The sequence below is a fragment of the Helicoverpa zea genome, chromosome 29, assembly GCF_022581195.2.
Source record: "Helicoverpa zea isolate HzStark_Cry1AcR chromosome 29, ilHelZeax1.1, whole genome shotgun sequence".
Taxonomy (NCBI): Eukaryota; Metazoa; Arthropoda; class Insecta; order Lepidoptera; family Noctuidae; genus Helicoverpa; species Helicoverpa zea.
In genome coordinates, this window is record NC_061480.1 from 544,574 (window position 1) to 569,132 (window position 24,559).

General features: G+C 38.4%; 2 protein-coding genes across 2 annotated transcripts in view; one reads left to right on the forward strand and one right to left on the reverse strand.

Moving 5' to 3' along the window:
• Positions 1–11,676, reverse strand: part of LOC124644164 (zinc finger protein 287-like) — a 29,541-nt gene extending 17,865 nt beyond the window's left edge. The window contains exon 1 of the mRNA XM_047183413.1: positions 11,547–11,676. The gene's annotated coding sequence lies outside the window, so the exon portion shown is untranslated. The remainder of the gene's footprint in view (positions 1–11,546) is intronic.
• LOC124643893 lies at positions 1,807–22,985 on the forward strand. Its single transcript, XM_047183020.1, has 16 exons — positions 1,807–2,110; positions 4,219–4,327; positions 10,119–10,270; positions 10,489–10,575; positions 11,514–11,749; positions 13,197–13,241; positions 13,568–13,615; positions 14,094–14,168; positions 15,205–15,267; positions 17,093–17,158; positions 17,715–17,860; positions 18,270–18,338; positions 18,879–20,685; positions 22,372–22,467; positions 22,560–22,616; positions 22,922–22,985. Exons 1-16 carry the CDS (start codon positions 1,889–1,891, stop codon positions 22,983–22,985), a joined length of 3,342 nt encoding a protein of 1,113 aa, XP_047038976.1. The 5' UTR covers positions 1,807–1,888.
• The last annotated feature ends 1,574 nt before the right edge of the window (positions 22,986–24,559 follow it).

Sequence of the window (24,559 nt, forward strand, 5' to 3'; positions counted from 1 at the left end):
ACACACAGCGTTGAGCGGCTGGCGTCACGGTTTCTCATCGGAAAGTCCAGACATCTCTTTCGCACTTCCCTACTTAGAATGTTCTGTCTCACTTTCTCGATACCGAGAATAAGTGTTTGACCATTATTTTTATTTATTTATTCGATTTACACGGCTTTAACAGCCAATTACATAAATCGTAAACTTAAATTTAAAATGAAAAAAAAAAAAACTTAAAAATATTATAAACTGATATACGAATCTATCTATCCTAAACGAATCTATCACTCTTAGTTCGTACTGATTTAGTGATACATTGGATTGAATTGAACGAAGCGAGTCACTCTGAGCAACAGTACAATGTCACTCGCGGATTCGAAAGGATATAGAGATACAAAAGAGTGATACATATCCCAGTGATCAAAAGATATATATCAATCTTTTCTTTTCAATGATATGTTTTTCCCATGTCTACCACAGACATAGACATAATATTAGTAAACAGGACTGCGCATCTTTACCCAAAAAACGAGCCGAGTGAAACAGTTAGTACCGAGGCCGTCTGTCCCTTTCTAATAGGGTGACTATGAGATTAAGCTATGTGAGACAAATCCGAATTTGCTAAGATTATTAAACACAGATTGGTATTGAAATTTTAACTTACGCAGTTTGTGACCTTAAAATACTAATATAGGCTTTTAATAATTAGCGGGAATTAGCAGTATAAAAGCAGGGAGATTCGAAGTGAAGACTGTTTTTTTTTGTATTTTTGCTTAACATATAGACTGCTGAGCCGTTTATGTCGCCTTTCTTCATTTTTTGGGAAGCTATAACAATAGTACAACAGTTTTAATATCCATCACCCAAATTTTGACTCATTACAAGAATTCATGGGCACCCTAGTTGTTTGATTTACGAAAATGTTATTATTAGCTAACCTGTGGAACGATATATTGCAACCACCATAGGATTCAGTTTTACAAGTATAAACGCAACACTTTTTCACCATTTTAATAGTTTAAATTGATTTAATACAAAAAATATAAATACAATTTTAAATGCTGATTACGCGCCAAAAATGTTCAGGGCTAGCTAGAAAATAAAAAAAAGCAAAATAAAAATTTATGTTGTTTATGTTTTAAGAATAAATACGAATAAATTAATGCGATTTTTATTAATTTGTTGACTTACAATTGTTAAAATAAGATAAAAATATAAGTGATCCAATTGTTTTTTGGGAAGACAAAACTGTTGATCACAACATTTTTTTATGCTGGCAAGGTGTTAGAAAGAGACAAACGGCCTCCGTTCTAACTATCCCTCTCGGCTCGGATTTGCCTCTGTTTATTATGCAACCAATTTAGTACCTCATTGCGTTAGAATAGAGTTCATTTTCGTAAATATATATTTTGAGCGTGCGCAATCTTGTTTAGTATATTACATCTATGAGCACAGACCACAGACCCACAGACAGATTGAACACCTCGTCAAGGATTTCACTGCTATGCTCCCATCTCCATGGCTTTGCCTAGCTAGGGTATTGGGTTGCCCGAGTAACTGGGTTGAGGAGGTCAGATAGGCAGTCGTATAAAACAATTATGTATTCTATTGTAGTAATACAACAAAATATCTTATATTTATCTAATTATAAGGCAAACTAGTGTGACGATGATGATGTACGAGCAGTGGTGAGCAAACTGAGGTTAGTTTCGGAACACACCCGGTTTAGGTATTGTTTACTTGTCAGTTGTACCAGCACTCAGCACCCGTCAAACGTAGTGATTATATACTCTCTACCGTCAGGGTATATGTGTTCTGTGCTCAGCAGTAGTTTTATACCAATTTTATACACCCGCGTGCGTCGTCGTAGCGAAATTCGGTAGTTCGAAAACGTAATTATCTTTACAGTATGGCGTATAAATATTCAAATGTCGAGTACACGGAAATGGTGCGAATGGTTGCTAGGTGTGATGACAATGTTTTGGAAGCCTGTCGCCAATACGCCATACGATTCCCAAAAATCCCTACACCTAGCCGAGCAACAATGCAAGCCGCCACACAGCGGTTACGGGAATGCGGGCAATTCCGGCATGCCCTCAATGAAAGTGGTGGTCGTCCACCGAGGCACACGGTACGTGAAGAAGAAATTTTGTTTTTTTTTTTATTTGACCTTTTCGTAAAAAGGCGGAAATCATAGCGTAGCGAGTTACCAATTCAAAAGTATGACTAGGTACGAGAATAGTGCGCGGGAGGCGTGGATAGGTATAGATAGATATATAGATCCTCCGCCCCTAAGACGACCCACTGACCGATCTTGCATTCATTCTAAAAATGCAAACCCCCCACCAAACGAATTTATTGTAATGTGTAATAATCTCAACTCAGCGATTTACAAGTATATTCAAAGTGGTCTCATCTCTGTTGGTGGGTGAGCCCAGGCTTCATACATTTTTGCCCATGGTCCTTTTATACAGCGTTGTTGCTCAAGGCACTTCACCCCCGACTTTTTTTAATCTTTTTATAATCACCTGAGACATTAACTCGAAAAACTTATACTAAATTAATATATTTTAAGAATCAATAATTGTCTTGTACGGAGTTCTCTTTTGTAATAGACTGATTTTTATTAAATACTAGCTGCCGGCGAACTTCGTACCACCTTTTCCTTATTTGCTCACCGTTTAGACCTACCCTGGACTACGACAAAAATTTTAAAACCAAAATCAGCTCAATCGGCCCAGCCGTTCTCGAGTTTTAATCAGACTAACGAACAACAATTCATTTTAATTTATATAGATTCTTATACGTTTTTTATTCAGTATGTATTACTACGATGAAATACATTTTATCGATATTTTTTTATTGAAAGAGAGCCATCCCTTGCTGGGCGGCCATTGGCCAGAAATTGGCGAGTGCGCTCTCTAGTGGTTATTTACTTTATGGACCTCCCCAACCCAGTTACCCGGGCAACCCTTACCCCTATACTAATACCCCTTGGTTAGGTTAGGTTCAAATCTCGATCTGAAGCTTATTCGGACACGGAGTTTGTTGCCGGCTCTTCTCCACGAGATAAACTTTTTGGAACCGTGCAACTAGTGTGACGTTTCATAGGAGCCTGCAAAGGCTTATCCCTACTAATATTATAAATGCGAAAGTAACTCTGTCTGTCTGTTACGCTTTCACGTCTAAACCACTGAACTGATTTTAATAAAAGGACAATGGGCACTTTGTATGGGATTTGGTACCCGCTCCAACAGTAACGTATGATATATCATTAGAAAGGTATTTACGTGAACAATAATAAAAACTATGGGGCTTGCCTCAATTAGCTGTCCGATCCGAGTAACGACAAAAATTAAATCGACATAGAAACAAGTATGTCATCCATATATGCAAATTCATTAAGAGGCATATGTCGTCAGTATAATAATTTTAAACTCAGTTAATAGACATCTTAAATTGTTTGAGATACACTCTATTATAATCTAAAGGTTGTAATAGTCTATGGAGTCATACTACGGAAACACAATCGTCATCTGATTTGACAACAGTTCAAAACATTTCTGAAAACACAACTAATCATTTTAGTTACATACTATCTTTAAACATACTGGCTTCCATGTACCTACACATTATATGAAATAAAAAAAAACCTGTTATTAAAACACGATAATCATTAAACATTAATTGATTGTAAATACTGAAAGACTTTCATCAAATACATAAGCTATATTCTGCGTGAACTGCAAAGGTTTGCGCACAGACTTTTTTCAAAGCAGTGGGCAGGCAAACATTCTAAGAAGGCCAAATTCTTGTTTTTTTGTTACTTTACCAGTTTTTATTCAATACAGTTGGATTTAAGAACTACATCTACGTTGATGATTTATGAACATTATACATTCTATTAGTCGATGTCACGCGAAATGGACAAGGAATTGGGACTAGTCGTCATAGTAAACATTTTTTGGCTTGCCAAGACCTACGCAATGGTACTAGAATCAACACTGTTGGACAGGGTACCAAAACGCCCATCGTCCTTTGCTACAGAGATGAGAGTTGACCTTGAGAAAGAACATGGGATAGTTTTTATGCCGGAGTTTTGAAGAGTTCTCTTGGAAACCTTGGGCGGAAGCTAGTTTGAAATAAAAACATTTGACTTTGACATAATCAGTCGCAAACTTGAATATTGTAATGTCCACCGAGTACGTACTAACAAGTAGGTATACTGTTTGCCCTTAGGACAAACCGTCGCCTCGTCAGAATAAAATAAAACCGGCACATAGATTAAGGCCGCGGACGAAAAAGCCAGATTACGTCCAGGCTGAAGATACTGAAGATCCATGCAAAGGTACGTTTTGAATGCTATAGTTACCGGCACGGATATTGAGCTCTCGGCGGAAGACTGGGGATCGCTTTGCGCACTGTACACATAAGGCAATAAACCAATAAATCGCTTCTGCACAGGAGAAGGTCAGGGCTCAATATCCGTGCCGATAACTATAGCTGCCGACTGCCTGCAGTCGATCGATATTAATATTTAAATCCATCCAAACTAATATTATAAATACGAAAACAACTCTGTCTGTCTGTCAGTCTGTCTATCTTTTCTTCACGCCTAAGCACCTGAACCGATTTGTGTGAAATTTAGTACAGTCAAAGTTTGGAACTTGAAAAAGGACATAGGATAGTTTTTATTACAAAAACACTCTAACTCCTATACATTGCGCCATTTATTGGTCAAAAGAATAACGATAAATAAAGAATAATAAATAACAAAGACCGGGAACTATGTGGGTAGAACCAAAATCTACCGGAAATCACTATTCCACGCGAACGAAGTCGCGGGCAAAAGCTAGTATTTAAATAAAGAACAATGTCAAGTTTCGGCCCAATCAACTTTTAAAACTAAATTCTCACGGACACAAAGTTCTTTACTACAACAATTTAAATATAAAATACTAACTTCTTATAAAATATGTAATTGTTATCTAAAACTATTTGATTACTGTATATTTTTTGTTTAATTTACTCTGTTAAAATAAATAACCTCTAATTTACAATGTCTGAATAATTTGGTTTTGAGAAGTTCAATGCAAAAGTGGAAAACATAGAAAAGCTTCTGACATTAAACTACACAAAAAACTGTAAGAATTTTCACTGTACATGAAATATTTTTATTGAGCCTAAGTTACTTAAGTTAAGTTAAGTTAGATATGGGGCAATTCAGTCGACTTTGACAGTCTTTAAAGCTCAAAAAAAATGTATTCGAGCAATTTGTGGAGCTCATTTTCTAGATAGCTGTAGGCCACTATTCCAAAAGTATAAAATTCTACCTTTACCATGTTTATATATCTTCGAAATATATATTTTTGTAAAAAGGAACTACAACTTATTTAACCACTCAAGCGTCCGAGGTGATAACAGTCACCAAAAAAATTCTTGCCTTAAGCATCCATGGTGACTACAGTATCCGAACGACATCGTTCGGTTTAAACGTGTACAGCGCTATAGCCAGGTGGTATTAATATAGTTGATTGATACTAGATGGCGCGTTATTAAATTTGTCATCCGTGAGTTGTGATTTTTTCTGTGCAATGGCAACATTAAATTTATAAAAAAATATATTGAAGTGACAGTTCGTCGTTTTTGACAAGTGACTTTTTTGTGTATGGAGCTCTTGACAAAAATGTGGTAAGTTTCTTGATTTATACCTTATTTAGATTGTTATTTTATATCAAAATAAACGTGAAGAAATTTCCTTTACGAAATATGTATTATTACGACAATTTCAAAACGTTTACATAGTATAATTTAGGTGGAAAAGTTATACGATCACTACACGATCATCGTTTGATACTTTTCTATTGTTTACAGTGTATTCTAATTGGTTATTTTTGTTAAATAAATGCAAAATATACGAGAATCGTTCACTATTAGCACGTTAATGGCCATTTACAAACGAAATACATTGAGATGGGGTCTATAATGATTAAAATGTTAAGACGTTATTCATGATTTTAGTGTTGGTGAGCCGACTCCCCTTGGACTGTTCTACTTACAACGTAAATAATGGTTTGTTCACACGGAGCGTTTTATGATCAATTTGGGAATGTTTTGTGGCTTTTGGCTTTGTTTATGTATCTACTTATAGGTGACGGCATGTTTATTTAGTTTTCGTTTTTCAATATCAAAGATAGAAAAATACCTAAAATTACAGTTTTACAGTGTATTTATTTTACTGTAATACCAATAACCGCTTTCTTTTTTTCTATTTAACATAATAAAAAATTATATGTAATAAAATTATATAAAAGTAAACATGTTTGCTCTATAAACATACCGAACAGTAATATGCGTGTTTCATTAAAACAACGTCGTCGTGTGAACACGCTATTAGCCGGGCGGCCATCTTGTCACATTTTTACGTCGCCCGAGGCCCAGTGACCGCTTGAGAAACACTTAACTTTGTTTATTTTTTCATGACAGAAAACTAATTACTTATATTAAGATATTGGTATCATTTTAAAGAGTATATCCTGTACTAATATAATAAAAAAAACACCAGTACCACCATTACCAGTAATCACTATATTTTTCTTATAAAACTCGGAATAAAAAAAAATTACGATATTTTTTTTGATATCCTCAACTTTATACTTTATTATCATCCTATAATATTAATTAAAGTAATTACTTTTATTCAAATTAAAGGATGATGGGTAAAATTGGCCGGTATATCCAATAAAAACCATTCGCATATCAAATGATAGCTTATACCCTAAGCTTCATTTTTTATTATGGGCAAAACATTGTAAACCACCGGAGAACGAAGATTCAACACCTGATAGCATAGGACAGCCCATGGACTTGAACCACTTCATTGAGTATGGGAGGGATGTTTAAGTGCATTATTATTGACAATAATTATCAGAATGAGTCACAGAAGGTGTCTGTACCCATATTTTCCAATTTTATTGAAAAAAAAAAAAGATTATTTAGCAGGTAGTATTTACAACGTATAGTGTACGTAATTCGCCGTTCTGGTGAGTCTAACCGGCAAAACCAATGAAAACCGTTTATATATCAAATGATAGCTTATACCCTAAGCTTCATTTTTTATTATGGGCAAAACATTGTAAGCCACCGGAGAACGAAGATATGACACTTGATAGCATAGGATAGCATATGGGCTTGAAACACTACATATTTTGTATGGAACGGATGTTTAAGTGCATTATTATTGTCAATAATTGTCAGTACGAGTCACAGAAGGTGTCTGTGCTCATATTTTCCAATTTTATTGAAAAAAATAAAAAATTAGCAGGTAGTATTTACAACGTATGGTGTACGTATTTCGCCGTTCTGGTGAATCTAACCGGCATAACCAATGAAAACGGTTTGTATATCAAATGATAGCTTATATCCTAAGCTTCATTTTTTATTATGGGCAAAATTGTAAACCACCGGAGAACGAAGATATGAGACGTGATAGCGTAGGACAGCTATGGATTTTAACCACTACATTTAGTTTGGGAGCAGTGCATTATATTATTGTCAATATCAGTCAGGAAGTGAACAGAAGGTGCATGTGTCCATTAAAAAAAAATAACAGTATTCACAAAGTAAGGTGTACGTATTCCGATGTTCCTTCAATTCATTAACTTCAATTTTTGTTATGGTTGGAACATTTTTAACCACAGGGGTAAAAAGATATCAGTCCTGTTACCTGCTGCCTACGACTGCCTATGGAATTAAACCACTTTGGCACGTATGTTATATAAAGAAACCCTATCTTCTTATTAAAAATAACGTAAGTAGCTTTTCCACCACTGAAAGATTTTTCAAATCAGCTCAGTTAAGCAATTGCACAGACATCATCTAATGGCCAGGATAATACATCTTGCTTTGAAATACAATCCTGTGGAATTGGAGGTGTGCTGGCATCAATTTATCATCACCAATGACTGTCCACTGTCCTGGCTAACAAGCCTGATGTGCCATATGATGAGAGCTCTGTGAAAGCTGACAAACAACTTAAATAACTTTATTCTACTGAGTGAACCCCTCATGTATCCTTGCGGTCCTGACCACCCGTTTGGTTATCTACTATTTGTGTATCACTAAATAGTATAAAACAAAGTCGCTTTTTCAGTCATTTTATCCCTATGTCCCTTTGAAAGCTTAACTCTTCCAAACTACGCAACGGATTTTGATACGGTTTTTTAATATCTGGGGGCACAACAGTGCCCCAGTCAAGTCTGAGCCAAGCGGGCACAGCCGTACCATCCTTTTCTCGAAGCGTTTTGCGGCTATTTCGCCCCATTTGTATCATCCATGTGGACAAAGCTAGGAGTTTAGGTTAGGTTAGGTATAATATATTATTATATTCAAAGATAGAGTGACTGAAGAGGAAGGTTTGTATGTGTAATAACATCAGTTAAATAGTGAGGAAATACCGTTTTCCCGCGCGAAGCTGGGGTGGGTCGCTACTTTTCTAATAATTCGACAACCCAGGGCCGACTATCCTGGTGCCGCAGAACGAGGAAATGCTATCTCCAATAATGGAAATAGTATACGGTGGTAGAAGTAAAAGTTTTAATGTTTTGTTTTGCTATTAAAACAATTATGCCTAGTTAAGACCGATTTTTATTGATAGTGTACCCTAGGCTTATTTCAATAAGTGATAAGTTGACGAAAATACATCATACAATGAATTTTTCTACTATAGATTTATTTTAACTAAAAAAAATAGGTGCAAAAGGTATAACTCTTTTCTGCCCGACTGTACTTATTTCCGATCGATTCTTGACATGAACTGTTTTATTTCAGTAACTGTAGGGTATAAGCAATAATATAATATACATTAGAACTTTATTGGTTATCAGGCCAGGGTTCATACAAAATTGCCCATCATCCTTTTACATTATTTTAGCTTTCCGTGAGTATTTTTTATTCGAATCTAGCTATTGTAGTTTTTCAGTAGTAATCGTTTTTGTTGAGAGAGTCTCGCTTGGTCGTAAAAAAGCAATTGACATTTCATGCGCGGACAGGTGGGCCGAGAATCACTGCGCGGCTTGGACGCTTGAGTGGTTAAAGAGAACATGGAAAGGCCAAATAGCCGATCACGCCATAAAAATAGACTTCAGCTGCCACCGATAAAACTAGAATTATTTAAGAAAAATGTTTACTGCATGTCAATTATTATTATCAAATAGCTGGCAAGAATTACCGCTCACAATATTTAAAAAAAAACTTTTCAATTTATTAATACAAAAATAGCCATTATGGACTATTTAGATGACAAGACAATAGATTCTTTTGACAAGACCTAGATTAAGACATTTATAACGCTTATTTTGACATTTGCACGCTGTCTACGCCGGAACGCAACCCGTGAAACGGAACGGCTACGCGGGGCGACGTGTGCGGGGGGGTTCCGGTGAACTGAACTGCCATTTTTTTCCCTCGAACGAAACGCATCATCATATTACGAAATATTGTTCTTTTTGTAATTGTTGTCAAAATACAAGCGTTAAATCACAAAAGGTCGGTTTCATTTACCGCCCAAACACACGCCATGTTATGGCAGGATATGCTGAAACAAATTTATTGTAACACCTTATGTACCATATTCTAGCAAATAAATATTTGAATTTGAATTTACTATGGACGTCTGACATTGTTCTTTATAAGTCGAGCAGTCTAGTGACACGCACTCGGCTTAAGCCGATTCCGCGTCTATAAATGTGGGGAGACCTTAGGCAGGATTCCGCTATTTTACTTAAGCGACATACGATTCACATCCGACTGAGATCCAATCACGACTCGATTACGATTGAAGCGTATGTGGCATTCCGCTATTTTTTCTTTTAAATAAACGATTTTATCCTTTTCTCATTTTGTCTGCAAATGATTTACGATTGCAATATGATTGTAGAGCAAACTACCGTATAGACCAAAATCACAAATAGCAGACCAGTCGCAAACCAATCGAATGTCGTTGGAATACGATTGGTCTTATATTAGTAGCAGAATGCCCGATATGGTTAAAAACAACTGCTATTGCGATTCAATTTCTATTCAATTTTGACATTATTAACTTAGGAGAATCGGGCCCCCTAACTTGCCTTCTCTTACAGCCGCTACCCAACATAATGCGCAAATGACGATGAAGGTTGTACAAGCGAATGAACAACGGTTACTTGAAATTGAGCCACCGAAGAGGACGAGAAACAGAGCAACAATTGAAAAGGGAGCGGGAACGGAAAAAGAAGAAATGCCACTCAATTATGTAAGTACCTACAACTGGTCAAAACATTCGATACTCCTAACTTTATCTCTGCTTTGCACATGATGTTGTAAATTAGGAAAACGAAAAATGACTCCTGTGGCTAAACAACTGAATGGATTAGGTTATTTTTTTCCAATTCGCCATAGAATATCATAAAGTATACATATGATAGGATTTAATGAGAGGTACGACAAACCCGATATACATATGGTTCACAGATCCAGCCAGAGGAGATAAAACCGCAGGTTTGTCCGAAGTGCTGCACGGTGCTTCCCGACTCCTTCCTAGCAACACAGACTCGACATGTAAGTACCTTTTTCAGTAGCTATAGAACCACAATCCTATAGAGCTCTGCCTCACTAAGACGCCATGACGACGTCGCCGGCTACGTATCCAAACAGTTACTATTGAAATGTATGGAAACTAACTGACTTGGCGGCGGCTTGACAACGTCGCCAAATTGGAAGCGTGGCCACGAGCTACAGTTCCCTACTGGCTACTGTGGCAGCTCGGCGACGTTGCCACTATAATGTACACAGTAAAGTGCACCTCGCTCACTCAGTCGCCAGTGTGGTCGCCAGTCAGCGTACGATTTCTTCAGCGACGACGTAAACAATTGACTATCGAGACGCCATGGCCACTCGACTTGGCGACCTTTGGATGCCAGAAGTAGCCAGGCCTGCGCCACTGGCGAGGTCACCATGGCGTCCCAATGAAGCAGCGCTCTTAGTCGGCCGACAGTTAGTTTGGACTCATAAATCAGTATGAAGATGAATGCAAGTACACATGTAACAACAACTATCAACTATTTGTTCGGTGTAAGACCGACTAAAAACTTTGATTGAATTCACGATTTTCTTAAAAAAAAATTTTAATAACCACTTAAGCTTGGCTTAGCATGAGCGTGCAATCTTACATTTGATTCACGCCAAACTTTGGCGGCACGAAATATAGTTCGAGTGCTGTAAAATAATATAAGTAGGTAATTTAATAAACGAATATTTTTGCGGAAGAATGAAGACCATATTGTAGGATAGATTTTAAGCATGAATGTGGAGGGATGTAGAGGAAGGAACCGCAAAAGAAACGATGGATGGATTATGTGCAAGTCGATATGGTTGGTAATAATGTTGCTTGTGAGATGACGGCAGACAGAAGAGTATGGAAGAAGAAAACGTGCTGCGCCGACTACAAATAAAATTTGAATACGGACATAGGGACAATGAAACAAATATTTTCACAGAAGCAAGTGAGATCAATAATAGCGAGGGTATACCACTTCTTGGAGCGCGAGTACGAACAGTTGAAGAGCTTGCACCCGGAGACGGACTGGTCTCCGCTGAGCAGGGTCAGGCAGCGCGCGGCCGTCGCCACCGGCGTCTCGGAGCCCGACGTGCTTGACATACTTAGCGAGGAGGCTGACACTCACGCCGCTGACGAAGACCCGCCCAGGAAACGACCTAGAACTGAACACGAGAGGTGAGGAACTTGTGAACACTGACTTTGTATCATCGAGCCCGTGGCAAAGTAGCAGCCGCGAGTATCAATCGATCATAAGGTGAAGCTACATCGATCGTCCATCGATCTCACCAGGAAGTCGACCAACCAGAAATTGGCATCCTCCTCATCTTTGACACCATCCACCCTCTTGGTCTGGGTTTCCTTAAACTTTCACAAAGCAGCCCGTAGTCTGGAAGTTGGTGATTGATTCACCCGTGCATCGGAGAGCACGTAAATGTCGGTCCTGCGCCTGATCTCTCTCCGGTGGTGTCGGATTGCGGTCCCATCGGGTTATGAGAGTGAAGGAATAGTGCACTATAATATGTCCTGCGCAGCTGGCTGATCTCCTTAAATGAGAACAGCCGCCGTGGCCGAAATTGGCTGTGGACGCCATTTTATTTTTTAAATACAGAACTTATAGTCTGTTTTTTAATCTCGTAGACTAAACTGACATTACGAGTGTGAACAGTTTATTGCAAATTCTTAAATAGTGATGTGGCACGACCGAAACTTAGTGTTAATAAAATCAAGTATCGTTTTTTACAATAAGTTATCCTGAAATAATGGGCTTATTCTTGATGATTACGCATGGCGTTGCGTGGTCAGATATCCCTGGCAGTTTGTAGCACGTCGTGCAGCCGTGTGTACGTACGTGAACATTAAATATAAAACTTTGAATGAATATTAAATTCGTCTATCCAAACTAATATTATAAATGCGAAAGTAACTCTGTCTGTCTGTCTGTCTGTCTTTCTGTCTGTCTGTCTTTCTGTCTGTCTGTCTGTCTTTTCTTCACGCCTAAACTACTGAACCGATTTGTGTGAAATTTGGTACAGACATTGTAGTTTGAAACTTGAGAAAGGACATAGGATAGTTTTTATTACAAAAAATAAAAATAAAAAATAAAATTTATTACGGACATACAGTGCCATCTATTGGTCAAATGTCGAGCTGTTCCTATGCTCCGTAGATAGATGGCGTTAATCGCGCAATGGTGTCATTACACACAAATCTGCCGGAAGTCACTATTCCACGCGAACGAAGTCGCGGGCAAAAGCTAGTTATAGATAAAAAGTTACGATTCAACAAACCGGTATCGTAAGTACAACACTGCACAAAAAAGCTAGCAACATTATTTGTAAGTTTGACATTTTGCAAGTGTCAAATTGGTAATTGGTGGGATTGTAATTTAGTCTACGAGATTAAAAAACAGACTACCTATATTTGATGGTTATTTTTGACTACTCAAATTTTATTTTAATTTTATTATTTTTTAAATGTGTAAAATGTTTCGAAAGTGAAGTACCGTCATCAATTTTCTCTTTCTGACGTATTTTGTTTTGTTGTCAGCGTCTTAAGGTATCTATGCTCATAAAACCTCTGATTTCTCCATTCATTATCCAATTTGTATATTTTTTTATTTCAGTGAATATGACGACGTAAATGAGGACGAACAGATAGAAGAAGCATTGTGAGTAGCAACTGTATATTACTAACTACTAGCTGATATCCCGCGGTTTCACTCGCGTCCCGTGGGAACTACTGCCCGCACCGGGATAAAATATAACCTATGTTACTCGGGAAGAGTGTAGGTTCCCAACAGTGAGAGAATTTTTTAATTCGGTTCTGTAGTTTCAGAGCGTTTTTGCTACAAACAAACAAAACAATGTTTTCTCTTTATTATATTAGTACAGAAAACAATATAGATAGTACATAAATCAACTCAAAGTAATTCCTTACTCTGCGCACGCGGATAAAAAGTAGCCTACAGATAAAGGAATATTTTATAATTTCCAGACATGAACCGGATGTGTACGTTGCTACGAAACCCACCTTAGAACCTAAGTGAGTATTAGTATTTAACTATCTCTCGATAATAGATCCCCATATTAGTACTTTCACTGTATGTTCTAGAGTCCGACTCGCACTTGGCAGTTTTTTAAGTTTAATGCTTCAAAATATCAATGCAAATACAATTAATTAATCGATTGAATCATTATTTTAAGAAATAGTTTATTTTATGAAAGACTAGCTTCTGCCAGCGGTTTCACCCGCATCCCGTGGGAACTACTTCCCGTACCGGGATAAAAAGTAGCCTATAGCCTTCCTCGATAAACGGGCTATCTAACACCGAAAGAATTGTTCAAATCGGACCAGTAGTTCCTGAGATTAGCGCGTTCAAACAAACAAACTCTTCAGCTTTATAATATTAGTATAGATGATTTTTTAAATAGGTACACAAAGATCCTTTTAATCAATGTCCTATACTCAAATGGAGTATAGTGAGATACGTTTTTGAAAAATATTTTTTTTTTGTTTTCAGCCCTCTTGAGGACAGCGAAGAAGAACAAATATTTATTAAGGAAGAACCAGATGATGTTAATATAACTTATGATACGTAAGTATACATTCATCCATCTGCTCGTTAAACTGTAGCTCCCAGCTGTCATTGAACATCCTTGGCAGTCGTTACGAGTAGTCAGAAGCCAGTAAGTCTGACACCAGTCTAACCAAGGGGTATTGGGTTGCGAGGGTAACTGGGTTGAGGAGGTCAGATAGGGCAGTCGCTCCTTGTAAAGCACTGGTATTCAGCTACTTGCGGTTAGACTGGAAGCCGACCCCAACATAGTTGGGAAAAGGCTCGGTGGAGGATGATGATATATTCATCCATCTCGGATGACCATCAGTCATCTGACGACCTCGACGGCGCTATGGTCACCATGCCGGACTGCCGAACCTGCGGTCCCGGGGTCGATTCCCGGTTCGGTCGACATTTGTGTGATGAGCATGCTTGTTGGCCGTGGTCTGGGTGTTACAATATGTATTTATAAATATGTATATATGTAGCTATATGTAGTTTATCAGTTGTTTTAGCACCCATAACACAAGTTAATTAATAACTTACCAGGGGGTTAACCGCCCATAACTATCCCAATTTATTATTTGTGATCATATTTTCTTCTACCATACTCTTCTATCTGGCGTCATCTCACAAGTAATATTCTTTCTAGCCATGTTGACTATCACGAAAAATATTGGAGAAGTATTTTTTTATTTTAACAAAACATTACAAATTCACTCGGATAAAAGGCGTTAAATATTGAGAGAGAGTGGAGGCTCGTAACGGCCTGCCGGGGCTGCGGGATTGTTCGCGAGAGTTACCGCGGCGCTGGTGCATAACGCGGCTTACGACGGAACACGACGGTTTTTAGTCAGTAAAAGTCTGACACTACCTCACCGCTGCTAACCCACAGCGGGAGGGTTCATTTGATGATTTTTAGCGTTGTAAAGAAAATAAAAAAGAAGTTTCGTGGCGTCACGTGTATGTAAACTTTATGCTCAAAATTCAATTATTTGTGTTTAAGAGAAAAGGAAAAAAACTTGTCCATTAGTTACTTTTTTATTTATTCACTATTATTATATTTCTTTTCCAGCGTTATGGAAGCAGTGTCTGTGCCTCAAGAAACGGAAGATCAGATCGACAGTCAAGATATCAAGTAAGAAATTCATGCACTAATTAATATATAACACTAGCCGTTTTCCTAACTATTTTGGTGTCGGCTTCCAGTCTAACCGAATGCAGCTGAGTACCAGTGTGCCACAAGGAGCGACTGCCTGTCTGACCTCCTCAACCCAGTTACCTGGGCAACCCAATACCCCTTGGTTAGACTGGTGTCAGACTTACTGGCTTCTGAGTGCCGTTACGACAGCCAAGGATGTTCACTGACAGCCGGGACCTACAGTTTAACGTGCCATCCGAAGCACAGTCATTGGTGTCTAAGATATACTTAGAAAGTACATACAAACTTAGAAAAGATCCATTGGTACTTGCCTGACCTGGGATCGTACCCGCGCCCTCATATTTGAGGTTGGTTCTTTACCCACTAGGCCACCACGACTTTACATACATATTATATTATACAAAATTGATATTATATAGGTACACTAAAAAAAAAAAAAAACTATTTTATATCGGCCATCGCGATGTGCATAAATTACAGTGACAAAACAAATGAAGTAGAGCGCCAGCCGTAAGTACATATTGTAGTTCTTATTCTTTATTGCACACTTAACAATAAATAAAAAAGAATACAGACAGACACCTGATGCATGCTGTTTGCCGACGACATCGTCCTGGTTAGTGAAGACGGACCTGAGATCCAGAGCAGATTGGGGAGTTGGCAACAGAGACTGGAGAATGTTGGCTTAAAAATCAGCAGAACCAAGACCGAATACATGTTCTGCGATTTCGGCGGCCTCTCCAGTCCTGAAGCCATAGCGCTTGATAACGCACTTCTTCCAGTTTGCTCCGATTTCCGGTACCTCGGTTCGCTTATTCAGGGCGATGGCGAAATAGATCGGACAGTTACGCACAGAATTAACGCAGGATGGATGAAATGGCGGCAGGTAACGGGAACAACTTGTGACCCTCGTATTCCCCTTAAACTTAAGCCGTCTTACCATAAAAACTTTTTAACGTCAGTTTAAGACTTGTCTAAAAAAATGTCAAATTATGACGTTGACATATGGTTCATTTTGGAGCCACATTTTTTTTAGACAAGTGTAAAACAGTGGTTAAAGTTTTTGTAGTAAGGCCAAAGGGGTTTACAAGAGTATGGTCAGACCTGCTGTCTTGTATGGATCAGAGTGCTGGCCCACAAAAGCGACGAATGAAAGACAATTGCATGCGGCAGAGATGAGAATGTTAAGAGGTATATGTGGCGTTACACGAATGGATAGAGTGAGGAATGAGTATATAAGAGGAAGTTTGAAAGTGGCGCCGGTATCAGAAAAACTGCGTGGAAACCGGCTGTCGTGGTATGGGCATGTGATGCGGAGGAATGAGAGTCATGTTGTGAGGAAGGTGATGAGTATGAACGTGGACGGATATAGTGGAAGAGGAAGACCAAAAAAAACGATGGATGGATTGTGTGAAAGTAGATATGGTAAGAAAGAATGTTACTTGTGAGATGACGGCAGATAGAAGAGTATGGAAGAAGAAAACATGCTGCGCCGACCACAAATGAAATTGGGATAAGGGCAGGAGGATGGATGGATGGATGAATGAATACAGACAGACACCTGCATAAGATATACAGCCCTACTTATAAACGAGAATTAAATAATAAGTAATACTCAAGGGCTGTTTAAGAATATTCTTACTTATAAACATTGCTTAAGCATGTCTGAACTAACATTTAATCACTACTTAAGACATTAAGTAGTGATTAGTTAAAATGTTGCTAAGAAGGTGATTAGAGATTTTTATAAGTAAGGGGAATAATGTATTGCAATGAAATACATTAGAAACTTTGATTTTAGATCGACAAGTAGAGGACGCAGTAGAGGACGCGGACGCGGGTCCAATAGGCCGGAGAAACCTCAGCCGTAAATATAATTTATTATGCTTTTTAAAGTTGCATTTTAGGTTATATTACTGGTATAGTTATCGGCACGAATCTTAAGCTCTGATCTACATCTGCGCAGAAGTTATTTATTAGCAAACAACCAATCCCGAGTGACGGCTATGACGCGATGCACTGCGGGCCAATCACCGCTTTAGCCCGCCCCCGCGCCTCACTTCATACCACAAAAGGGACCCAATAAATCACTTCTGCGCAGATGTAGGTCAGAGCTCAAGATTCGTGCCGATAATTATAACATGCTATTTATTGTTTTTATCTTAGTTCAACAAGATCAGTGAATGTAAACAATCATATGTTATTATATTTTTGCTGTCTCGAGTTAATAAATGTGAGGGCAGAAAATGCGCTCACTAAGAGCCGAATCAACGTGTTGCCCGTTGAAATTCAAAAAGAATGAATATGTCGCATGCGACAAGCTGAACAACAAACACGGTAATTACTTCCTAGTGATATCAATGCGTTCGATATTCTTGTTCACTTAATATGAATAAGATTTATATGATAAAATTATTTTGCAGGACGCCATCCCTAAAGCGTGAGGCTTGCCCTTTAGTGGAGGTACCGGAAGTTGGCGTAGGGAAGCCTACTGCAAAAAGCGAGCCAGCAGCTGAGCTTGAACTCGAGCTCGAACCTCAGCCTCCTGAGGTGGACTTCGAAAGCATGGGTACGCCAGAAGCAGACATAGTCCCGAATTCCCTCTATAGTTCGCCTAGCCGACTCTCAACGGCGTTAAGTTTAGAGTGGGCACCTAGGAAGAGGCAACATCATTCTCCATCGTCTTCCGAATCTATACTAATATTATAAAGCTGAAGAGTTTGTTTGTTTGTTTGAACGCGCTAATCTCAGGAACTACTGGTCCGATTTGAAAAATTATTTCAGTGTTAGATAGCCCATTTATCGAGGAAGTCTATAGGCTACTTTTTATCCCGGTACGGGAAGTAGTTCCCACGGGATGCGGGTGAAACCGCTGGCAGAAGCTAGTAAGTAATACACACACAACAGCTTACATAATTGTTCATGCGGCTCACTCACGCTGATGTTACATGATAATACGTTTTATTCTTTTCTAATAGATATTATCACCCTGGGGGAAAGAGTCGAAGCGAAGATGCAACCTAGCACTGAGCACAGAACGTCAACTTGTAAGTATTGTACTCCGTGGTGTTACCCACATAAATCTCATTCCCGTAGTAATACCGGGATAACAAGTAGCCTACATCATCATCCTCCGAGCCTTTTTTCCCAATCATGTTGCTTCCAGTCTAACCGGATTCAGCTGAGTACCAGTGCTTTACAAGAAGCGACTGCCTATCTGACCTCCTCAACCCAGTTACCCGGGCAACCCGATACCCCTTGGTAAGACTGGTGTCGGACTTACTGGCTTCTGACTACCCGTAACGACTGCCAAGGATGTTTAATGACAGCCGGGACCTACAGTTTAACGTGCCATCCGAAACACAGTCAATGGTGTCTAAGATATACTTAGAAAGTACATACAAACTTAGAAAAGTTGCATTGGTACTTGCCTGACCTGGGATCGAACCCGCGCCCTCATACTTGAGAGGTTGGTCCTTTACCCACTAGGCCACCACACAAAGTAGCCTACATGTTAATCCAAAATTCATCCATCCTCACAAACTTTCGATTTATTGATCATGTAATACATGTTTTATTTGTTTCAGATATAACAGACAAACATTTTGACAGTATCGCAGACAATTGGCTTCAAGATAATGACAGTGACATTGACTTAGACCCTCACTTTAACGACAACGACGGTATTTCTGTTCCGGTCATGCGCAACGCAACAACTGAGCCGGCTTGTGATGCCGACATGACTGAACTAGAGACACATGTGCTACGGACTGAAGACGAAATTAACGACCAAGCTTTACGCGACATAATGCCTACTAACGATTACTATACTTTTGACTGGAAGAAAGACAAGCCGATCTTTACTGGACGACGAGAGGCTTTCACAGGGTCATCGGGACCGACTTTTGACATAACAGACAAGACTCCTGTAGACATTTTTTCAAAAATTTTCGATACTAGTTTTATAGACCGACTTTGTACTGAGACTAACCGCTATGCAGAGCAGAAGATAGCTCGCTTAAAAGAACAGAACAAGCTACTTCCGACATCGCGTCTGCATAGATGGACTCCGACTGATCGTAGCGAAATGATTACGTTTTTAGCAGTATTGGTCCTGCAAGGCCTGTATCCGTTACCAGAGGAAGAAAAGTACTTCTCTTTCAACGGGTTTGGGACGATGCCGTATTTTTCACGCATCATGTCGTTCAATCGTTTCATACTGCTAAAATCGTTATATCATTTCGTCGACAATGAGACTTTGACTAACAAGACTAGACTGTCTAAAATACAGCCGGTACTTGACCACCTGAATGAGAAATTTTCCACATTATACATGCCTGGCCAAGACATAGCCATTGACGAGAGTCTCCTCAAGTGGCACGGCCGATTGAGCTTTGCACAAAAAATTGCCACCAGAGCCGCCCAAGTTGGCGTCAAAACATACGAGCTTTGTGAGTCTCGGACTGGCTATCTCTGGAAGTTTTTTGTGTATGTTGGAAAAAACACTGAGATTGCCCCCACCGATGACCTACCTACTGACGACGAGATGGTTGACCAACCCGATGACGAGATTGTTAATCGACCCATTGATCAGATAATTGACCAGTCAAATGTCATAGTGCGTGACCGCCCAATAAACAAGACTCCTGACCAACCGCAGGACGCGACTGTTGACCAACCAAATGTTAATTTTGCACGTCCCACCAACGCTACTGCTAAAATAGTGTTTGACTTGTTGGAGCCACTACTTGACCGAGGACACACTGTGGTAATGGACAATTTCTATAACAGTCCATTGTTATTGCGATGTCTCAAAAAACATAAAACTGACTGTTATGGAACATTACGTTTAAATCGAGAATTCGTACCCGACTCGCTCAGGACTCTGAACAAGACTGACCTACGACAGGGTGAGGTAGTGGCAAGCTACACTTCAGACTTGTCTGCGATGGTGTGGCGTGATGCTAATTTGGTTAGCATGATCTCCACATACCATCACATACAAGCGGGGATTCAAAATGAATATAACCGACTCACATACAAGCCTAAAATCGTACTCGATTACAATATGTCCATGGCCGGTATGGATAGAAAAGATCAATTACTATCTGCTCAGCCCGTGGAACGATATAGAAACAAGCTATGGTATAAGAAGGTCTTCTGCAGGTTGCTCAACACGGCTATTTTCAATGCCTATGTGATATTTTCATCGCAGAATCCGAAAATATCATATAGACAGTTCCGAACGATTTTGGCGGAAGACCTTCTGAAAATACATCGAGGCATCGACTTGACGACTGAACCTCGACTCTATGCGGACAGGGGTAGACAAGGCCAGTTGTCTACGCGTACGAACGACCGGCCGAACGTTGATCACGACCACTTCCCAACGCGGTCTGGGATCAAAAAAGCGCGTTGCTGGATGTGTACTCGCCGGAAAAGGGATACGAGGACGATTTGGAAGTGCATTCAGTGTAATACAAGTTTGTGTATTGAGCACTGTTTTAGAGAATACCATAAGCAAGTACAATAAAACTTGTTTATGGTTCTGTTGGGGAATGTTCACGCTGGCTCGTGAAACTCAATTTTTTGAAAGTTTTTTGCATTTCGCAGGTCAAGCCATGTTCATTGATTCGTTGTCCTCTCATATCTATAAATATTGTAATATGGATGAATTGTAAAACAAACTCTTTTTTAAAAGAGTTTAACTAAAAGTAAAAGAGTAAAACAAACTTTATTAAAAGAGTTTGTTTTCTTGAGATTCTTTCTGGTTTTTCTCCATAGGAAACGACCAATAATTTCGAACCGTGCACTAGCTTCTGACGTTCTATAAGTGCCCATGTAGGCCTATGTGAAATAAAATTATTTGATTTGATTAAAATATGATTAGCGCCTGTAAAAAATGTGGCTTGTGAGCTTAGGCCCTTGCGCATTATAATGTTTGTTTACTGCTTTTTTTTTTCAGTTTTACAGTGTATTTGTTTTACTGTAATACCAATAATGGCCTTCTTTTTTTCTATTTAACATAATTAGTATAATAAAGAAGTATATGTAATAAAATTATAAAAAAGTAAACGTTTTTTGTTCAATAAACATACCGAACAGTAATATGCGTGTTTCATTAAATCAACCTCGTCGTGTCCGCGCGCTATTAGCCGGGCGGCCATCTTGTCACATTTTTACGTCGCCTGAGGCCCAGTAACTTTGTTTATTTTTTCATAACAGACAACTAAATATTTATATTAAGATATTGGTATCATTTTAAAGAGTATATCCTGTACTAATATAATAAAAAAACATTGTTACCAGTAACCACTATATTTTTCTTATAAAAATATACGATTTTTTTTTTTTTTTTTTATATCCTCAACTTTATACTTTATTATCATCCTATAATAATAATTAAAGAAATATACTTTTAATCAAATTAAATTTTACGTTCTTTTAGCTTTCCGTGAGTATTTTTTATTCGAATCTAGCTATTGTAGTTTTTCAGTAGTAATCGTTTTTGTTGAGAGAGTCTCGATTGGTCGTAAAAAAGCAATTGACATTTCTTGCGCGGACAGGGGCCCGATTCTCCTAAGTTAATAATGTCAAAATCGAATCGCAATATGATCGTAATAGCAGTTTTAACCGTATCGGCCATTCTGCTACTAATAAAAGACCAATCGTATTCGATTGACATTTGATAGGTGTGCGATTGGTCTGCTATTTTGGTAATTTTGGTCTATACGGTAGTTTGCAGTACAATCATTTTGCAATCGAAAATCATTTGTAGACAAAATGATTCATTATTGAATGACAGAAAAGGCTAAAAACGTTTATTTCAAAGAAAAAATAGCGGAATGCCACATACGCTTCAATCGTAATCGAGTCGGGATCGGATTTCAGTCGAATCGAGTCGAACGGGAATCGTATGGCGCTTAAGTAAAATTAGGAGAATCGGGCCCCAGGTTTCCTCAAGATGTTTTCCTTCACCTTTTTTATCAGCCATTGGTGCCTAAGATATACTTAGAAAGTACATACAAACTTAGAAAAGTTGCATTGGTAATATAAAACACTGATTTATATTTATTACAGTGTAAACAGCTCTGCTGGCGAGACGTGCCGCGATGACATAGTGCGACGAGACAAACAGACAACTATATCTCAACCAGCACCACATGTGCACACTCAGTAAGTTATCACCTCATAAATGTCGTCTATTTTGATTTTGTCTATTTTGATTTGTCATGATTTTGAACTAAGCAATTTATATATTTTTTCAGTGGGCAATACGAGCACACAGATTCAAGAGCACTCCATTCCAACGTATCTCAACCTTCGTGAGTATGAATTATTATACCTACTCAATTTGACTAGGTAGAACAAATGTTTTCGCTCCTCTGTCTGTCCATCCGTCTGTCACCAGGCTGTATCTCATGAACCGTGATAGTTAGAGAGCTGAAATTTTCACAGATGACAACAAATACTGAAAAATAGAATTAGATAAATATTTTGGGGACTCCCATACAACAAACGTGATTTTATTGCTCATTTCTGCTCTGGTACGGAACCCTTCGTGCGCGAGTCCGACTCGCACTTGACCGGTTTTTTGTAATTAACACAAACATGTGCTACATTGTTGCAGGGACTCGATGCCACTGCAAGTGAAACAGGAAGATATAACTGTAGAGGAAGAGGGAATCAGCTAGCATTGACAAACCGCTCAACTTATTATTTCCATTCTTATCTATATAGAAGTTTATTGAAATGTCTAAAGTGTAGGCGTACTTACTTATTATATACTAGCTTTTGCCCGCGACTTCGTTCGCGTGGAATAGTGGCTTCCGGCAGACTTTTGGTTTTACCCACATGGTTCCCGATCTCAAGGGATAGATGGCGCTGTATGTCCGGAATAAATTTTATTTTTTTAAATAAAAGCTATCCTATGTCCTTTCTCAAGTTCCAAACTATGCCTGTATACCAAAGGACAATGCTCAAAAAAAACCCAAGCCCGGCGCAAACGAAAAGTAACTCAAATTATAGGTAATAATAAGTAATGAAACACTGCATAGGAGGCATCATCGAAATCAATGGCTATATGTGTGAAATTGCTATTTGATTTTTAAAGGGGTAACATGAGCAGCTGGGGCTTATAGTTTAATTAAAGTGCTATCTGAAACAACAAACAAGTAATATGGCGTAATAAGCCTCTCCAAAAAGATAAATAAATACCGAAGTACGGCTCGGGACTTTGGGATGCGACGCAAGTCTTGTCCAAACCGGGTTAACTTCACTTTAGCAGTGTTCTTTTACACCTAAATTCTTTATACGAGGGAAAATGGCAGGAATGGCATATCAGGATATGCTATACTGCTTCTGTATTCATGGGTGGAGGACATTGGGCTGCAGCGCCCACGTCATCGCGTCAAGAGCGTTTTACATTACTTAGGGTGGGCTGGACATGAGGAACAGTTCGCGCATCCCGCAACATTTTTGGATCTTGTCGTGTTAGAAATAAAGAATCGATGACTTTTAAGCGTTATTATTAAAATGAAAAGTACATCCATATCGTGTTTTAGTTCTATCATCCTATTATCTTGTAAAAGTATGAAGAATAGTGGAGAAGTTGTCATAAACATGTCATTATGTACACTCTTAAACCACAACTGTATCTGTTTGCTGTTCCTTTTACTAATACATTATGTTACCTCTAAAATCTCGCGTAGCAATTTACCGCAGATGTTAAAATTGGAATAGCAATTTCACATATATAGCCACTGATTTCGATTATGCCCCCTATGTAATATTTAATTACTTATTTTTATCTATATTTTGAGTTACATTTCTTTTGCGCCGGGCCTGGGTTTTTTTCTCATACTTCATGAGCATTGTCCTTTCAAACAAACCGATTCAATAGCTTAGGCGTGAAGAAAAGACAGACAGACAGACAAGAGTTACTTTCGCATTTATAATATTAGTTTGGATATTCCGGTATAAGACTTTAAATAACTTGTTTTTATTTTGAAAAGTATTTCTCGGGTAAGGTTTATTTGTGTACGCATCCTAAGTAAGTAATCAAAACACTTCTTTGATTCACATCGTACTCTGATTGTAATTTCTTAATAAAATTCTCACTTGTTTTGTATTTTCTTAGTTTTTAAGAAGGTTGCAAATATTGTGCCAATTTCATTTATTTTTTTAAATAAAAATTTGTAAAAATAGGTATACTTGTTTATTTTTTATTTTACTAAACCTCCATTCTCAGAAGAAGTGGCGCAATAAA